Below are 16,235 nucleotides of genomic sequence, written 5' to 3'. Positions count from 1 at the left end.
AAAGACAATTTTATATCAATATATTATTCATATTTATATTGAAGGATCACTGTCCAATTCAATCAGACAGGCAGGATTAAACTAGTAAAATCCAGTTTTTGCTGGGAAATAGAAGGGCTTTGTTTGCCTTACTTTGCTTCAGCAAGCAAGGCAGACAGAAGCAAATACTGTACATTGAAAAGGCTCACTTTGTACCCAAAGGGAAATGCTTTCAGGAACCTCTGGTGAGGTTTCGTAGTAGTATTAGGGAAGGGAAGACAAACACTGAAATAATTCTCAGACCAGAAGCGTTGTATTCTCGGATCTCCACAAAGTCATTTGCGCACTCGGAGGAGTTTTGAATATCTAGGCCTTCTAGTCTGATGGTAAGATAGTGGCCCCTGGGACCCTGCAGAAACCATTCACACAGCAGGTTGTCTTGATAATGAAGCTCAGGATACCCCATGCTTTCAATGATGCCAGTTTGTCCTATCACTGTCCCGCCACAGGGAGCTGCAAAAGGAAGAACATCGCTTGGGTGATTGAAGGACCTCAGAGAGATGACCTTTCTCCTAAATCAGACCTAAAGCTAAGGCACAACTTACTTGTTCTCTAGCTGTGGTAATAAAACAGGAATTGTCTTCTATTTAAAAATTTTCCACATTCCCCTAATTCAACCAGTCCTAGTTTGTTTTTGTTTTTGTTTTCCCCACACACCCCCTTCCATTGCAAGCATCCCTTCCTCTCTGTCATATCCCTTATTAATTTGAATAAACTCACAGATTTCAAGGTCTATATCTAATCTCTACCCATGTTCATATTTACCAAAAAGTCTTGGGCAGCTGTATCAGATAAGTATAAAGAAATTTAGTTTCTTAAATGTGGATATAAATTTTTTTAGGACTGACAAAAATTGACTGCTGTTTTGGGCCTACAGCTATGGTTCGGACTCCTCTTTCCTGCAGTCCCTTCCTGTTCAAGTTCCACTCCTTGTGATGCTTTGATAAGGGATCTCTGCACAATTTGGGAAACAGCTATTTATTTTTAATATTCCCTCTCTCTGAAAACTCATTTCTCTGTGGTACCTGCAAACATAAGTTCATAATACTAAGGCTTACAGCAAATAATATTCCCAGGTGGAATTTATTGGATTTTACAGGATATTCTGTGTGTCTGCTAGTTAGAAATTTTTTCATGGCAATAACAGTCGTGTTCATACTGTCTGCTCTTCTGAGTGATCAGTGCTTTTTTCCAGGATGACTGGCATACAGCTGAAATACTCTAGATCTTTTATGGATAAATATAAATTGTGGCTTCATATACTAACAATGTTCTCTTGCAAGTTGTTTCATTTTTCACATTCAGAAATATAATAGCACACTATATTGGCCTAAGCATTTGAGATCTAACACAATCAGCAAAACTCTGTGTAAAGCAATATTGTCCACTACTTTGCCTTTGAGAAACTAACAGTCCTAGACTTTCCTACAGGAGCGACATTAACATAATAGCTGCTACTCTTGGAATATTATTAACATTATCAAAACCAAAAAAAGTTGCATATTTCTGAATCTAATCTAAGTCTATTTTCTATTTAATTTTAAAACTTTGATAGTGTTTTCTAGTCCTGTTTTTGCAGCTTGAGAGCAGATAATTTTAAAGTATTTCTTTTCCCAGCTGACAAATAATGGTTCTTACTGTTTGTTCATTTTTTGTGTCCATTGTTTTGCTGAGTCTGTTTGTCTAGCAGCATTGATATTATAGGTTGATTTACATTTACGTAGAGAAGCTCCTAATTTGTTCTTCTCCTGCCATCTCTCAGATGATCTTTGCATTCCCTTTCAGGATCCTGCTCATGAAAGTGGCAGTAATTTTGCATGCTGAAAATCAAATCATGTTACATGACTTTATCCACATCAACCTTTTTTTCTACTGCCCCTTTGATAATTGTCTTTGACAAGAGGTTATCCAGTCTTTTTTTTGACTGCTGCAGATCTACGAGCACTTTTCTATTCCTATTTCCAGAATTTTCACCTCTAGCTAGGTGCAGAACATGCTGATGTTAACCCATATGATTCTGATGCCTTAGCTCTAACACCGATTGAGAAAGGCACGTATCTGTCAGTCCACCTCACAGGCATGATTTAAGCCCTATTACAAAAACCTGACAACTGAGACCAAAATATTCTCTAAAATCAAAGAAATTGATAAATGTAAGCATTACCAATGGAGTATTTAGCATTGAATCCCACATGTGTGGCACTGCTGTCAGACCTGAACCTCAGGTACATGACAGCTCCTGAGGACCTCTGCAAGCCTGGCGTTGATCCTCCACACAGCTTGGCAATGATGGGGGCAGTGGAGTCAGCGCCATTGCGTAGCTCGAGGTAACTGGAAGTGCAGCTAGAAGAGGAGAGAATTTTCTGTTCAATGTATAGCAGTTGTGGTTTGAAATCATTTCAGTATGTACTGAAAGCCATGATCTGTAGTGAATTAGATCAGTTTCTACGCAGTGTGACCAGGACAAAATCAACAAGTTCATAATCGATGATAGTTATGTAATATTTGAATCAAAAGAAGTGCCAGAAACATTGAGAAAGATTCATCCCAAGCCCAGTCTATGACCAGATCAGAACTGACAGAAGCAAGTCCTAGAGAGGGGTACGAACAGCACTGATAAAGTAGTTGTGACCATCTTTAACATATGTTTTTGGCAGCCTCCAGATTCAGCAGATCTTCCCTATTAAGTCTCCTTGATGACTGTTGAATTAAGGAACAGATATGACAGATGAAAGCAATAAAAATTCAAATCCGGGGGCTTACTTAGATGGTCATAGAAAGACTAACAGCTTTGCCTTCAGAATGGTGCAGTGTGCTGGGAAGCCAGAGAGAATGGACACCTTTGGGATTCTCCATCCTGCACCGTTTTTTCTGGACATGGTCTCACAGGTGAGGCTCACCTTTGCCGCATAGTGGTCCAGACCCAAATCAATGAAGTTACATCAGCTGGAAACTGGGCCTTGTTTTATGCTTCAGGCAGCGGATGCAAAACACGTAGACCCATTGCAAATCGCCAGACAAGCAGTGGAGCAGAGAAAAAAATTGTCGTGGTGGTAGTTTTTGTGGATTTAAAAGCACCTGAGAGTCATAATGTCTGAAAATCTGAATATGAAAATACTAGAGGGCACAGATTATGCAGAAAGCACCTTTGTACCATGGATGCTTCTGCTCTGTCTGTTATATTAATTTCATTTCTGTCATGCACTGCAAAGTCCTAGGAATATATACCAATGGCCTGATAGCTTCAGTGATCTCTCACAAAAATTTCCTAACCACTTTTGATTGAAAATCTGGAAGTGCACTCCGGGAGGAATTAGAGGAAGTAATAGGGAAAGAAGAATCAGAATGGAGTCTGTGAAAAAACACAGGCAAAATAATATGGATGTATACTTTGGTGAAGGTTCAATGTAAAACTGATCTTCAAACTGCAGCTCTACTGCATGTCCATTAGGAGCAGTTATGGTCCAGACACAGTCAGCACGCGGGGGATAATTGCTTGGATAGTTGGGGGAAGATGTATATCCACTGGGGTTGAAATCATTGATATAAATATTCCCTCCACAAGCTGGGAAAGAAAAGATCGCCAATAAAAAACAACACGTTAAGGAAATGGGTGAGGCATCAAAAATATGAGTTATCACTATATTCCAACACAGTTTCCTTGTGGTGTCATATAGTTACATCAAAAACAAGCGCATTTTACTGCTTACTGTGGGAAAACATTTTAATGCAGTAGAATCCTATGTTCCTGTGCTCCTACTTACCTAGCCGTCCTCATTTCCAAATATTCAAGGCTCTGAATTAAACTGCTATTAGTTCTCCCATGGATTGTTTCTAAACCAAGCAGGAAACATATTTCTTGCCTTGTTCCTATCCCAACTCCCAAGAGCTAGAAAGCCTACAAGTCAGACACATCAATGCTTCTGTGAATCATTCCCCACTTCTGCTTTCCAAAATTGAAATGTCTGTTTGAGACAATAATGAACGTGTGAGGAATGCCAGTCAGAGCAAACATTAGGATTTGTTTAGGTCCTTTATCCTGCAAAAATATCTTTATTTTGACCAGAACTTTTTCTGTCAAATACCCCCGCTGTGTTCTGGCAATACTGGTTTAACACGGGGTTTTAGTCAAGTTTTATATATTGAAGTGGTAGAAATACTGTTATACAGCTTCACCTTCACCCTTCATGAATCCCCTACAGTAATGGTAAGAATGATTTTTTGTGGCAGCAGGGAAAAGTAGGCAGGAAACAAGCACTTAAAAATTTGAGTAGATTGACATGTTGCCTTAGTTGTGTTTAGTTACACGCTTTAACAGGAGGTCTCCTGGTGTCCCAAGTGGCACGTCATGAATACAGTGGAATAACTGCAAATGCCAAGTCCTTGATTTACCCCTGGGCCCTGAGTCTCCATTTTTTTCATTCTTTCAAAAAATGTCAGCTTTGGCAGGGCATGTTATTTTCTCAGCTGGGAGTAAAATTTGTGACAAATGTTACCACCTTTTTAGACACAATAGCCTAAATCATTCCTGACATCATTTAGCACTTGCACAGGGTACTTACTATATGTTCAGAATAATGTTCTTGTTTCCAGGTTTTTTTTTCCTTTACAGTATGAATTTTGAACATCTCTTCCTAACTATGATGCTACTTCATGGCTGAAGGGTTCCCCATAAGTTGTTTTTTTAACTTTAGTATCTCCAGGTTCTGTGACCTGGAGCTGACTCTCTTTAAAAAGAAGAAATTTGGGAGTAGGATCGGAAGTCATGCACTAAAAAAGGGAACCGGACGTTTTTGCAGACATCTGATTTTTCCAGGGTTGGGACTTACAACAAGAACATCCTTTAGGAGGACAAACTGCAAGTTATTTCTATTGAGTTGCAGAATTTAAGCTTATTTCCTAGACTTACCTAGACTCTTAGCCTCATATTTCAGTTTGAATCCTTGACCCTCATTCCTGCTATCAGAAATGAAGTGGACAAACAGCTGATTATCTGTGGTGTACATGGTAGAGATGGAGCTGCTTCCACAAAACCGACCATTCCCTCTTCCAGACACCAAAGGTGGGGCGGCATTATCTAACCCATTCTTCAGCTAGAAGAAGAAAAATTGCTAATGTCACTCAAACAAACAGCCCTGGAATGTAAACTTTGAGCACACACCATCTTAATGCGTTCAGTCGTGGGGGAAAACAATAATGTAGTGACTAATTAATGCACAGCAATAAATAAGACACAGAAAGAGAAATAATATCTCTGGTATTTCTCTTTGGTATTTTCACCCCCTGACAACCTGGACTGCCTTACTGACACTGAAATCCATACGATTCAGTAGCTTTAATAGCTTTGAGGATTTGGTGTCCTAGATAATAACCTCACCTCTACATAATCTCCAAGGTTGCAGGAAGTATCCTCACTCTTAACCTGGAAAGGCTGTTCAAAATGGACAGCAATGATAAATCCAGAGGTTACCACTACATGCCAGGAACAATTCAGATTAGGACCATAGTCTTGAGGGTAGTTGGGGGATGTTATCACACCCGTGTCCGTGTGCAAATAGCCTCCACAACCTGAGAAAAAGGAGTTGAAGCAAAGGAAAAAATGTTAGTGTCAACTATCCACATATTCATTTGGAGAAAAATCCTGTCTCCTAAAAGGAAGATATGACAGGTAAAACCAAATGTTGAAGCAAGTGCATGAAGAGTTGAGGGGCATTGAGCAATGCACACAATGAATGATCTCCCAAATACAAGCTACTAGATTGCAACATGACACACACCAAACATCGTGATAGTGAGACTCAGTTCTCAGACTTAACAGAGGAGTAAGCAGGCAGCTGTGCCACGGACCTCCCATGGCATGAGCATATTGTTACACTGTCCATGTACACTGCTTCTAGCTGTGGACCAAACCACTGTCACCTACTCAAGCTGCCAGCCAGAAAAACTTCCCCTGGCTGCCCACTGTTATCATAACACCTTCCTCGGTGCCTCAGCCCATTCGGGAATCTGTTATCATCCCTGGGTGCATGTGGGAGGAGTGCCACTGGAAACTGTTGACATTCCTGCTGCAACTTACACAGCTTTCTGCGTCTGTCTCTCCCTGTTTTGTGTCTATGCTCTGAGTCATTTATTTCCCTCTCTTAGTAGGGCATTCTTTCACCTTCAGCTGAGCTGTTATAAACCCAGGCATACACTTTTCTTACTTCTGAAAAGTGACTGGTCTGCTTGAATCATGCTTTATTGTATTACATCACTGGGAAAATAGAAAATTTTACCTTTGCAGAGTCAGACATTTATTAATGCATATTCATGAGATGTGAATAATTGGTCTGTGTGATTAATTAGATAGACTGTAGACAACTGTTAAAAATGCCAGAGTCTTGTCTTTCCTTTCCTTACCCATTGTTAGCAGCAAGGCAGACACTTATGTGGGGAAGAAGAGAAACAAATCTTACTTTTGTGATAAGAGGCATTAAACCCAGCTCCAATGACACTTGCATCTGACATGAAGTGGATGAACATCACCTCTCCAGTCGATCTTATTGGGCCAGGAGGTTCTCGTCCACACAGAGTAGCCAGCACTGGAGAAAGACTAGTGTCTCCTGAGATCAAAAGAAGAAATGTTAATGTTAAAACCAAATCAGTTCACATCTGCCTGTTGGCTGCTGTGGCTCACGCTTTCAGGCAAGTGCTTTTTCAACATCTTACAGATTGAGATATATTTTTATGTATTTTGCTACACTTTGCTAGTTTTATTTTAACTAACTGAATGTCTCAGCATAGAGGAAGAATACTGATTTAGAATGTACTCCCATTTCTATCTAGATTGCATAAGCAAAATGGACATGAGAATTCCAGGTACTGGGACCTTGTGTATCTATTGCATGCTGTCGTGGTAGGGCAAGATTGGCTTCTCACCATCTCGGATAATAAGTTTGTCATAGTTGCATGAGCTGTGAGATTCTATGTCTAGGGCCAAGATATTGAACTCCACAGTGGATCCAGGAGCTCTGATAAGCCACACACAGTCAGCAAAGTTTCTGTAACTCATGGGCCAGCCCGGTGAGAAGAGGAATGAAGGTGTTTCTTCAGCTGTTACAGTCCCTCCACATGCACCTGTCACATACAAGAAGACAAAAATGAAAGCATCCTCCTTTTAAAGTGAACACTCCCCTCATATAATTTAAGATGACCGATCTCTAATTAAGCACATTGGGGGCACAATGATGATATGTGGAGTCACAGGAATGCATTTCTTCAAGCTTCAATTTGAACTGAGAGTATAAAACTTGAAAATCCTGAGCTATAAGGATGTTCCTGTGGTACCTTGTGCAGCAATGATGTGACCTATTTACCCTGAGGAACATCTAGCATCTACCACAGTTTAACACAGGTTGCATATCAGAAAGGAACGGTGCATACATACCCAATAATACATAAACATTTTACCCTCTTGGAATTGAAGTTTTTCTCCACTCCTAACACCTCAGCTAAGGTTTAGATCAAGACGGAGTCCTTGCTGGGATATCTAGTGGCTCAGTGCTCTGCCAGCACATAAACCTATTACATACTGCCATTATCCACGGATCTTTAATCCCTCTGTCCCCAGAAATCTGCCTTCAGATTTAGAGAAGACATTGCACTATGTCCTAGTCAGTCTTAACTTTCTCTTGTTGAACTTGCTCGGAGAAAATCTGAAGCATATTCCCGCTTCTTCTTGTTAGAGGTACCTGATCATACCTAGCATATTCTCTTTATTTATGGATATGAGGTGCATTATAGTGAATGGTTTCATATGACAATGGCCAGTGATTTAAGAATGGTATTTCAAGAGGGATACTTTCTCATGAAAGCATATAAAATGTTTAGCTTTCATGAAATACCTGTGTAAACAAAAACGCCCCTCTATCAACATGCTTATTTTTAAAACACTGTATATCTGAAAGTCCCCAGAAATTGTTTTAAAAAGCTATCAAAATGCTTAACTAAAATGTTAGTGAAAGCTTTCCCTCTGCTAATAGCTAGGGGCTTTCTCTTTGGGGAGGTTGGTTTGGAATTTTTTAAGTAAAGCTCAGTATATACTGGATATATCACTTTTAACTGTGCAAACCACTGAAAACCCACCTCGAGCAATGGTGTGTGTAACACCAGAAGCATCCACTGCATGCCACTCCAAAAGAAAGCCTTTTCCAGTCACAGATGGATCTGACTGGAACTGGATTGTAATTGAACTGCCAGAGGATGCAAAAGAAGCAGGATCTGCACCGCAGTATGTTGCAATGGGACGAGAATGAATGGTGGGCCCATCATAAATCTGCAGAGAGAACAGTGGTGTTCCTTACACAGGCAGATATACACATACAATTCAAATTCTATCAAATAAATATGCGATAATATTTTTTCATTTTATGTATTTATAAGCCAAAATCTTAGCTAGTTAAAAAATGCTTCTCTTTTGCCACCTTTCAAACCCATTTGTGTTCTTGTCCTCTTCCCCCCAGTATAAAATGTCCAGTAGACAAAGCTAGGAAATATTAAATAAACATTAACATCACATTGAAGATTTGATCCTTGAGTCAGGTTAAAGGTCAGGTTGATTCACATCCACTGAATGTCTAACTGATTTTAAGAAACTCATTTTGCTTTCAGAGGGACAAAGAAAGGCAGGCTGAGTGAGAAGAAAGAAGACACTGTTAAAATCTGACATGATATAAAGGAAAAAGTTATTTTTCCTTTCTGAACTAATATTAAATTTGGATATCAGTCAATGAATAATGAATTGAATATACTGAATATATTGAACTAGTATTAACTTTCTTTTTCCCAAAGATGAAAGAAAAGGATAATTATTGAATCAGCCGGTTAAAAAAAATACAAACAAACAAAAAACCCCAGACAAGATGACATTTACCTTTTTTAACTAAGTAGTTACATTTAGCTAAGTTCAGAAAGAAGTTGCTGCCTCTGTTGCTCCATTTTGCTTAGCACCACGTGTACTGTATTTTCTAGCCAGGTGAAAGGGCTAGACCGTATTACAGGAGGGTAAAGAAAAACAGTCAAACAGGAAGAAAGAGGTACCTTCCTACTGCCAACAGCAATTATCCATCCAGAGAGCAAAGAAGGCGCAAGTAAAGGATTGTTCCTTGTATGATTTTAAAATCAACTTATTTTTGGAGGCACTGAGATGTTATTGTCACTGTTGTCCACAACTGAACCAGCACAGAGCAAAGTTCAATCTGGTATCTCACCTGAAATTCTTGGATTTGAAAATTCAGGATTGCACCATTGTGGACTTATTCTTGATAAGTTTCAAATTTACAGCTTGGAAATATCTGTTAGGGAGCCAAAGAGTATGTAACCCTTCCTATAGCTAATAATTATTGAAAAGACGACATAGCAAAAACAATAAGGCAAACCAGATCCTCAGAAATTCTTCCCATTCCTCTTGTAGGTTTCTCTATTCATCATTTTATCGAAGTTAATTAAAATAAAATAACATCACAATGAAATCACCTTTAGCTTGTCATAACGGCATCTGTGATGATTTTCGATATCCATCTGCAGGATATGGCCCTGGATGACTTGTGAAGCATTAACGCTTATCCGCCACTGGTAATTGCAATTGTGAGGGTAACTTCTGGGCCACTGTGGTGAAGCTATTTGTCCTCTGTTTCCCACAATGTCATTTCCATACACTGAAAAACAAGAAAGAGACAAACTAGTGTCATTTCACATAGATTAAATTCACGTAGATTAAAAGAAGCAATGGGGCCCAGCCTGGAATATAGCTTTCAGTTCAGCCCATCTGACTTAATTTACTTAGGACTAGACAGCGCTCTGAGGCATAGACTTGTGTCTCAGACGGTCCTAGGATGCACATCTAATTATTTTCTTCTTGTGGGGGATGCGGTGTGCCCTTATCTGAAGGAAATTACCCTTTCAAGCCATGTGGCTCTACATGTAGGAGAGGTGGGAAGATGGCACATCTAAATTCCCCCCTGATTCTGCCTACTTCACGTTCATTTCTTCCCAAGAAGCATTAAGTAATAAAATGATATGTTTAAAACACCTTTGTGTGTTCTGGTGAAAAATGATTTTGATTTCACTGAGCTCTGACCTATTGATAATTCCTTTTGAAAATGAGTAGTAAAAGTCTCAAAGTAAGGAAAATTATTACAAGTTTAGCTTGCATAATCAGAGCGGCTGTGGATGTTTAGCTTTAGCAGTCTGTTCATGCAGCAAGTCAGACTGATGTTTGCAATGGTCCCTTGCAATTTTGGATCTATAAACTGGCATCAATTCTTTTTCTTCTAATTCTACTCCTTGGTTGATGGCATCTAGATCCAAACCAGAAAACGGACACTGTCATACTCAACAAGCAAAATGGACAGCTGGGAAATAAATGCATTTTTCTTAATTTTGTCAATTGCCTAATAAATGGCAACATAAACATTAAATACCATTGCTCACTCTCAGGTTGCAAAGACATGTGGTCAGATATTTTTAGCTGTAACAGGCTACTGGTAAACTTGGGTTGCCATAAAATTTTTTAGTATATAGCTTTTATTTATATCTTCACAGCCCAATACTGCTGAAGGAAGAATCTGAAAACCAGGTCATAAACTGTTAGAAAACAGTCAATGAAATAGAGAAGATTTTATTTTCTATAATGCATTAAGGTTTTTGCTTCTGGAAGCATAATATGATCAATTTGAAAAAATATTGTCTATTATGATAATTTAAAAAGAGAGAATTTAATGTCTAATTCTTCTGATTATGTTACATACATGCGAGTTCTGTTCTGACACGTTTTAGAATATCCCTTTATATTCAGCAGACATCTTACAAAATACTTTTTAAGTGAATTCACACCCTTGCTGACAACAACCAGCATTTTCTAATAGACTTTACAGGACCAAATGTTCATTTCTTTGAACCGTCTTGCAAGTGTTATGAAAGAAAAAGAGTCTTCAATTAAATATACTTTACTTACAGTGAGAGAACGTGGCCCTGAAGCCAACATCAGTGCCTGAGCTATCTGAGACAAATTTGACCCACAGGATATGTCCAACAGTCGACGTATAATTTGAAGGCAAGGAGTTCCCGCAGAATCGTCCTGCCAGCATGCCTGTGTCGTTCCATTCACGAATCTCCAGGTAATCTTTGGCGCAGTTGCTACTATTTTCCACCTGAAACGCTCTGTTTCAATAGCAGTAGAACAGCATTAGCAGGCATATGACCGACACATTCTTCAGGGTTTGCCCTGCCAGGTGACAAATCCCCCTGTAGTTGGTATCCTACTGTAACAGTTAAGAAGAGGACAGCAACAAAACCCTCCAGAACTCAGGAGTCATTGCTCATTACCTGCAGTGCTACTGATACAGGGTTCTCTCCTTTCTGGCCCCTTATTTTATGACAGAGCTTCAGTTTGCAAAGTTGTAATTTTTAAAGAGTTCTCAAGCCCTTGTGATATGTGTTGGTTCTTCAACAACAACCATTTAACATGAAAAGCCCCTGATATATAAACCCAATTTTTAATATAAGCCCAGGTGAGACTATTTACTGAGTGTACACCTATTGGGTGAAGAGAATACTTCAGAATACTTCAGCCTTTCAAATCAGTTCGCAGCCCCTTCATATGTGTATTATTTCAGTATGCTCTCTTGTGAGAAAACAATTTCCAGGGGCCTAGATTCATTTGTAGTTAACATCTCAGAGCTCAGAAATCCCTTAGCAGTTTCTCCAGAATTAGAAAATATTACCGCTTCTCCGGCCTCTCTGAGTCTTACATAGCTGGGTGCACAAAATAATAATTGTTATGAATTCTTCTAAACCAACTTTTACCTTAGAAGAGGAATGGGATTTAATAATCAATTTACAAATTCTAAATTATTGCACCAAGCTGAATGCTAAATATATTCTAAAAAACGTTATGTTATTCTAAGTGAAGTGCTTTGATTCAATCCAATATACTTTTCAGAAGCAGGCTATGAATAGTAAAGATTCCAGAGAGTGCCTCTTATAACCAGTGCCCTAAATATTTGTGCATTCTCGTTTTCTGGTAACAACTCCCCCCTTCAGTCCTGAATATAGCCATATGTGTTCAGTGTACACACACTGCAAAATGGTTCCAACCACTCATCTGGATATACTTCAGCCTAATTTAAAGCTAAGCCTCAAATTGCAAGACAGGCATTTCTGTTCAGACTGAGCTGAAGAAAATGAATGCCTCATGCCAACAAAACTTTATAAACCCCTAATATTAAATAAAAAAAATTAAAATAAATACTGCTTTCTAACACAATTACTCCACGCTTTGCAGTATTTTCAGCTGCTTTTCAGCTATGTGTAGCTGAAAAAAAAGGGTTTACATCTACTCAGTGTCACTTTATATAACTGAATGTAAGTTCCGCTGATAGTTTCTGCTTCACACTAGATTTCTGTTCTGGTTCTGAAAAGTTGTTATTCATTATTTTGTAGCAAATATTCTGGAAAATGTTTTCAGGCTGCAGTACTTTCTGTCTGCTTCAGTGAGTAAAGGGGAAATAGAATGTCCTTTTTACTGAGTTTATTGAGTGAATCAGTATGTGCCTAACAAATTACACCTTATGCAGTCAGCATGTTACCAGGAAAATTTTCCTTTTGTCCTGATTAACTGTAAATGCAGGTTTCAGAATTACTTTTCTTTTCCTGATGATTTTTTATAAGCTTTGCAAAGGGTCATTGCTCTCTTTCTTGGCAGCAGCCACTGTTTGATGCTGGGAAACAGAGGGGCTCAGAAATCCACATCATGGGTAAAGAACAACCTAACGACCCTGGTAAAGGACTCCACATTGTTCTGTGGATCACGCACGACTGTCCTGTCAGAAGTCTTCAAAGGAAAGTTACTTTGCTGAAGGGAAAACAAAATTCCTTCAGATATCTCCTGGCCCCATCATACTTCCACGGCTATAATTATTGGAGAAATTTTGAAGATTCTAATATCAATCCTAACCCTATAATCTGTAGAGTATCTGGGCCCTTTATATTACTCAGCTATATAATAAATACTACAATGAATCTGGTAGTGAGGAAATAGTAGGAATTTCCTTTGTAAAGAAAAGGCAGAGCAATGCCAAATTTCCTCTTCTTGTTTATAAGCAAGTGAGAATTGGCTTCTTCAGCAGCCCACGTTGCTTGAACAATAAACCACCTATTTATATAATGCTGTATATGCCTTAACACAAGCAGTGATTAAGACAGGAGAACACTGATTGCAAGCTGCCGCTAACCACTGCTGTGTTCTCTTTCCAAGTTACTCTAAAAACATGTTTCAGCTTTATCATCTGGTAATTACATTTCCTAATAAACACAGAGCATCCTTCCTTCAGGTCTGTTAAAGGGCTGAATAATAACCCTGGCAATGCATTTACATGAAGGACAGCTGGAGCCGGTTGCCAGGGGAGCTGAGAATCCTCCAGACACACTCGGTGTTGAGCGGATACTGCTCGGGATAGCCAGGGCTGTTGAAAGCTCCTCTCTCCATGTGGAAAGTACCCCCACAGGCTGCAACAAGAAGGAGACAGCAGAGGCTTGAGATGGATGACATAAAAAAAAAAAAAATCTCGATAGAGCCAGAGCATTTGCTAATCAAGAAAGCATTTCTCCTTGTCTCCTTGTTCTTTAGCTTGATGATATACTTGGTGAGACTGTGGCCAAAAAGAGGAAGGGCAATAGGGGATTTCAAAACAGGGAATGTGAGAGACACAGGGAGATACAGGATCCGTTATTTTTCTTAAAAGTCAGAGACATAATGCAGGCAACACCTGTCACATAGACTTACATGATGATGATGCAGCATAGGTGGCATGGAAGCCTCTGGCAGCAGTGTTGTTGTTGGAGATGAAGTTCACCGCCAAGGCGTTACCAAAAGAAGTGACAGGATGTGGTAAAGTCGTGCCACAGTAACGGCCTGAAAGAGAACAAGACAGAGAGAAACAGAGAGAAAAAAAGTGTTCAGCATGTAATTACTATGGCTAATTTAACTTTTGGGGTTAATGCCTGACAGCAACCAGGAGTAACATTTGTTGCTTACAATTGCAGTTGTCAATTCAATCTACGTAAAAATGAAATACTCTGTTTCATTAGCACAGAACTCAACTCTTGTGGCATTTTTTTTTTAACAGAGGAAGGACCCCTTGCACTTCAGATACCCTAGTCACTGGCTATTCTATTATTGAGCTTGTCTGTGTTCACCCTATCCAGAAATTACAGCCTAATTGAAAAAAAAAAAAAATCCCATCAAATATATCTGACAGTAGTTTCCATTTCACTCAATTGGTTTCTGATGAAAAAACATGACAAATAACAGACCAGTTGTCCTGTAATGGATTGTAACATGGGGATTAGAAATATGAATCACGATCTAGCAGAAAGGCATCTGACAGCAAAAAGAAAGATAGCAGCTAGTATCCCGGTCCTCTTGCCAAGTGAAAGCCAAGGGTAGGAGACCAAAAACATGAGTTCTGCTCTTAGTTGCTAACCACTTAAATTGAGTACAGCCTCACCCCTGACAAAGAAGCATATACAAAAGCAGAAAAGGGGAGAGCATAATCAGGCACAGATATTCTGAATTTCCCAGAAAGGAATTTGAGGCAGCCCTGGGGGTGAGAGGGGAGTCAGGACCACCCTGTGGCCAGGGCTCTCTCATGGCTTCCTGGCAGTATAAGCACTGAATGTTGCTGCTCCAGGCTGTTCCTGCCACTTGTAGGTGATAGCTCTGGACAGAGATGTCAGGAGAAAACTGTAGAAAATTCAGGAACAAGCAGAAAGTCAGGATTTCTGGGGCTTGAGGAAAATCCATTTTCTGCTCCCAGAAGTCTGCAGCTTTCTTCACCTGTGTTTAGTGTGGACTGTGCTTATGAGTGCAGGTTACACTATGTCTTTCTACAGTTAACTGTGAATTCAGTTTAAACTGAACTGCTTGGTTCCCAATATTGTTCTGCAGAGGAGGAAGGAAAAGGCAGCTGGAGTCAACTCCAACCTGCAGGTTAGCAGGAATACAGTCAGTGCCTGAGAGGACCGGGCCATTCACACTGAAGACTCATCCTCCATCCCCGGTCTCCTCTGGCCAGAGGGGACAAGGAGCTTCCTTTCCCAGAGAAATTCCATGAAGCAGGAGAGTCCTCACAGACAACCTTCTCCTGCATTCCTTGGGTGTAGTTCTATGTATTAAATAAACAAGGGAAAAGTACAATACCTCGAAGAGGAGCCTCATAGTTATTCCCATCCAAAATCTCCACAAAATCCGTTGTACAGTTTTGTCTATTGTTTTCAATATCAAAGTCAGTGAATGAGAGTGTGACGTGGTTGACTGGCAACAGCAAAGAGTGAAAAATTAAAAAGAAGTTTGTCATTTCACAGAGAAATAATTACATGTAAACAAATGTACCATCTTTTCTTTTCTGCCCTGAAGTCAATCAGTCCCCACAAGGCATAACATATGTAGTAGTTTATTCCTTGGCATGTGGAGTGAATTTGATGGAAATGCATTAATCCTTACTGCAAACATCCTGGTAAATCTCTTCATATTTCAGTACTTTCAAGTACAACTGACATTAGAAGTGTAGGACTATAGACATACAGGTGAATCTAAATTTCCTACAGTCTGAACAGCTTCATTATATACTGAAAATGTCAGCAAATACAACACGGAACATTTACACACATTCAGAAACAAAACTTATTTCTACACATCCATGACCTTCTGTCCCTTTGCGATCTATACCATTGATCCGGACAAAATGTGAATTGACGTTGCTCTGCTCCGGACTCAGAAAGACCCGGTTCTTTTATCGTTTTGTAATGTTCCACATACATACATCAATTGGACTGGTTAAAGGATCATTAACTACACTTAGCTATATTTGTATGGGATTGGATTTTCCATACCCTTGGACTGCAGGCTACGTCCTGAAAAAGAGGATTTCTGACTCAGGGTATTTTTGACCCTCATATTGCTCTTGCTTGTCTGATATGAACAAAGGTGAAGTTACAACTGGAAGAAGAGAGGCTGTCCTCAACACCAGTTTGTGACACCAGTTACTCCTGGCCTTAGAGCTCCTGTGCACTTTGAGCGGGTCAGAAGGTCTCACGATTTAGATGATAACTGAGTTTTCTCCCACATTGACCAAGCCTGAATTTGACACAAATATTTC

The 16,235-nt window shown here is 39.5% G+C and overlaps 1 protein-coding gene across 4 annotated transcripts in view; it reads right to left on the bottom strand.

Annotated features, from left to right (window-relative positions):
• The window catches only part of CUBN (cubilin), a 153,936-nt gene that overhangs the window by 52,577 nt on the left and 85,124 nt on the right, over window positions 1–16,235 (bottom strand). For all 4 annotated transcript variants that reach the window (XR_010069821.1, XR_010069823.1, XR_010069822.1 and 1 more), the window contains exons 34-46: window positions 15,278–15,391; window positions 13,862–13,990; window positions 13,452–13,584; window positions 11,033–11,238; window positions 9,553–9,734; window positions 8,164–8,353; window positions 6,958–7,155; window positions 6,495–6,641; window positions 5,417–5,607; window positions 4,949–5,132; window positions 3,430–3,604; window positions 2,204–2,382; window positions 283–492 (exon numbers count right to left, since the gene is read on the bottom strand). Coding sequence is in view for 1 of the 4 variants with exons in the window: in XM_063324743.1 (XP_063180813.1) it covers window positions 283–492; window positions 2,204–2,382; window positions 3,430–3,604; window positions 4,949–5,132; window positions 5,417–5,607; window positions 6,495–6,641; window positions 6,958–7,155; window positions 8,164–8,353; window positions 9,553–9,734; window positions 11,033–11,238; window positions 13,452–13,584; window positions 13,862–13,990; window positions 15,278–15,391 (2,238 nt within the window). In the remaining 3 variants the exon portion in view is untranslated. The remainder of the gene's footprint in view (window positions 1–282; window positions 493–2,203; window positions 2,383–3,429; window positions 3,605–4,948; window positions 5,133–5,416; window positions 5,608–6,494; window positions 6,642–6,957; window positions 7,156–8,163; window positions 8,354–9,552; window positions 9,735–11,032; window positions 11,239–13,451; window positions 13,585–13,861; window positions 13,991–15,277; window positions 15,392–16,235) is intronic.

This window comes from Chroicocephalus ridibundus, chromosome 2, assembly GCF_963924245.1.
Source record: "Chroicocephalus ridibundus chromosome 2, bChrRid1.1, whole genome shotgun sequence".
Classification (NCBI taxonomy): Eukaryota; Metazoa; Chordata; class Aves; order Charadriiformes; family Laridae; genus Chroicocephalus; species Chroicocephalus ridibundus.
Note: the sequence above shows the minus strand (reverse complement) of the source record. Positions and strands in the feature narration are given on the sequence as shown.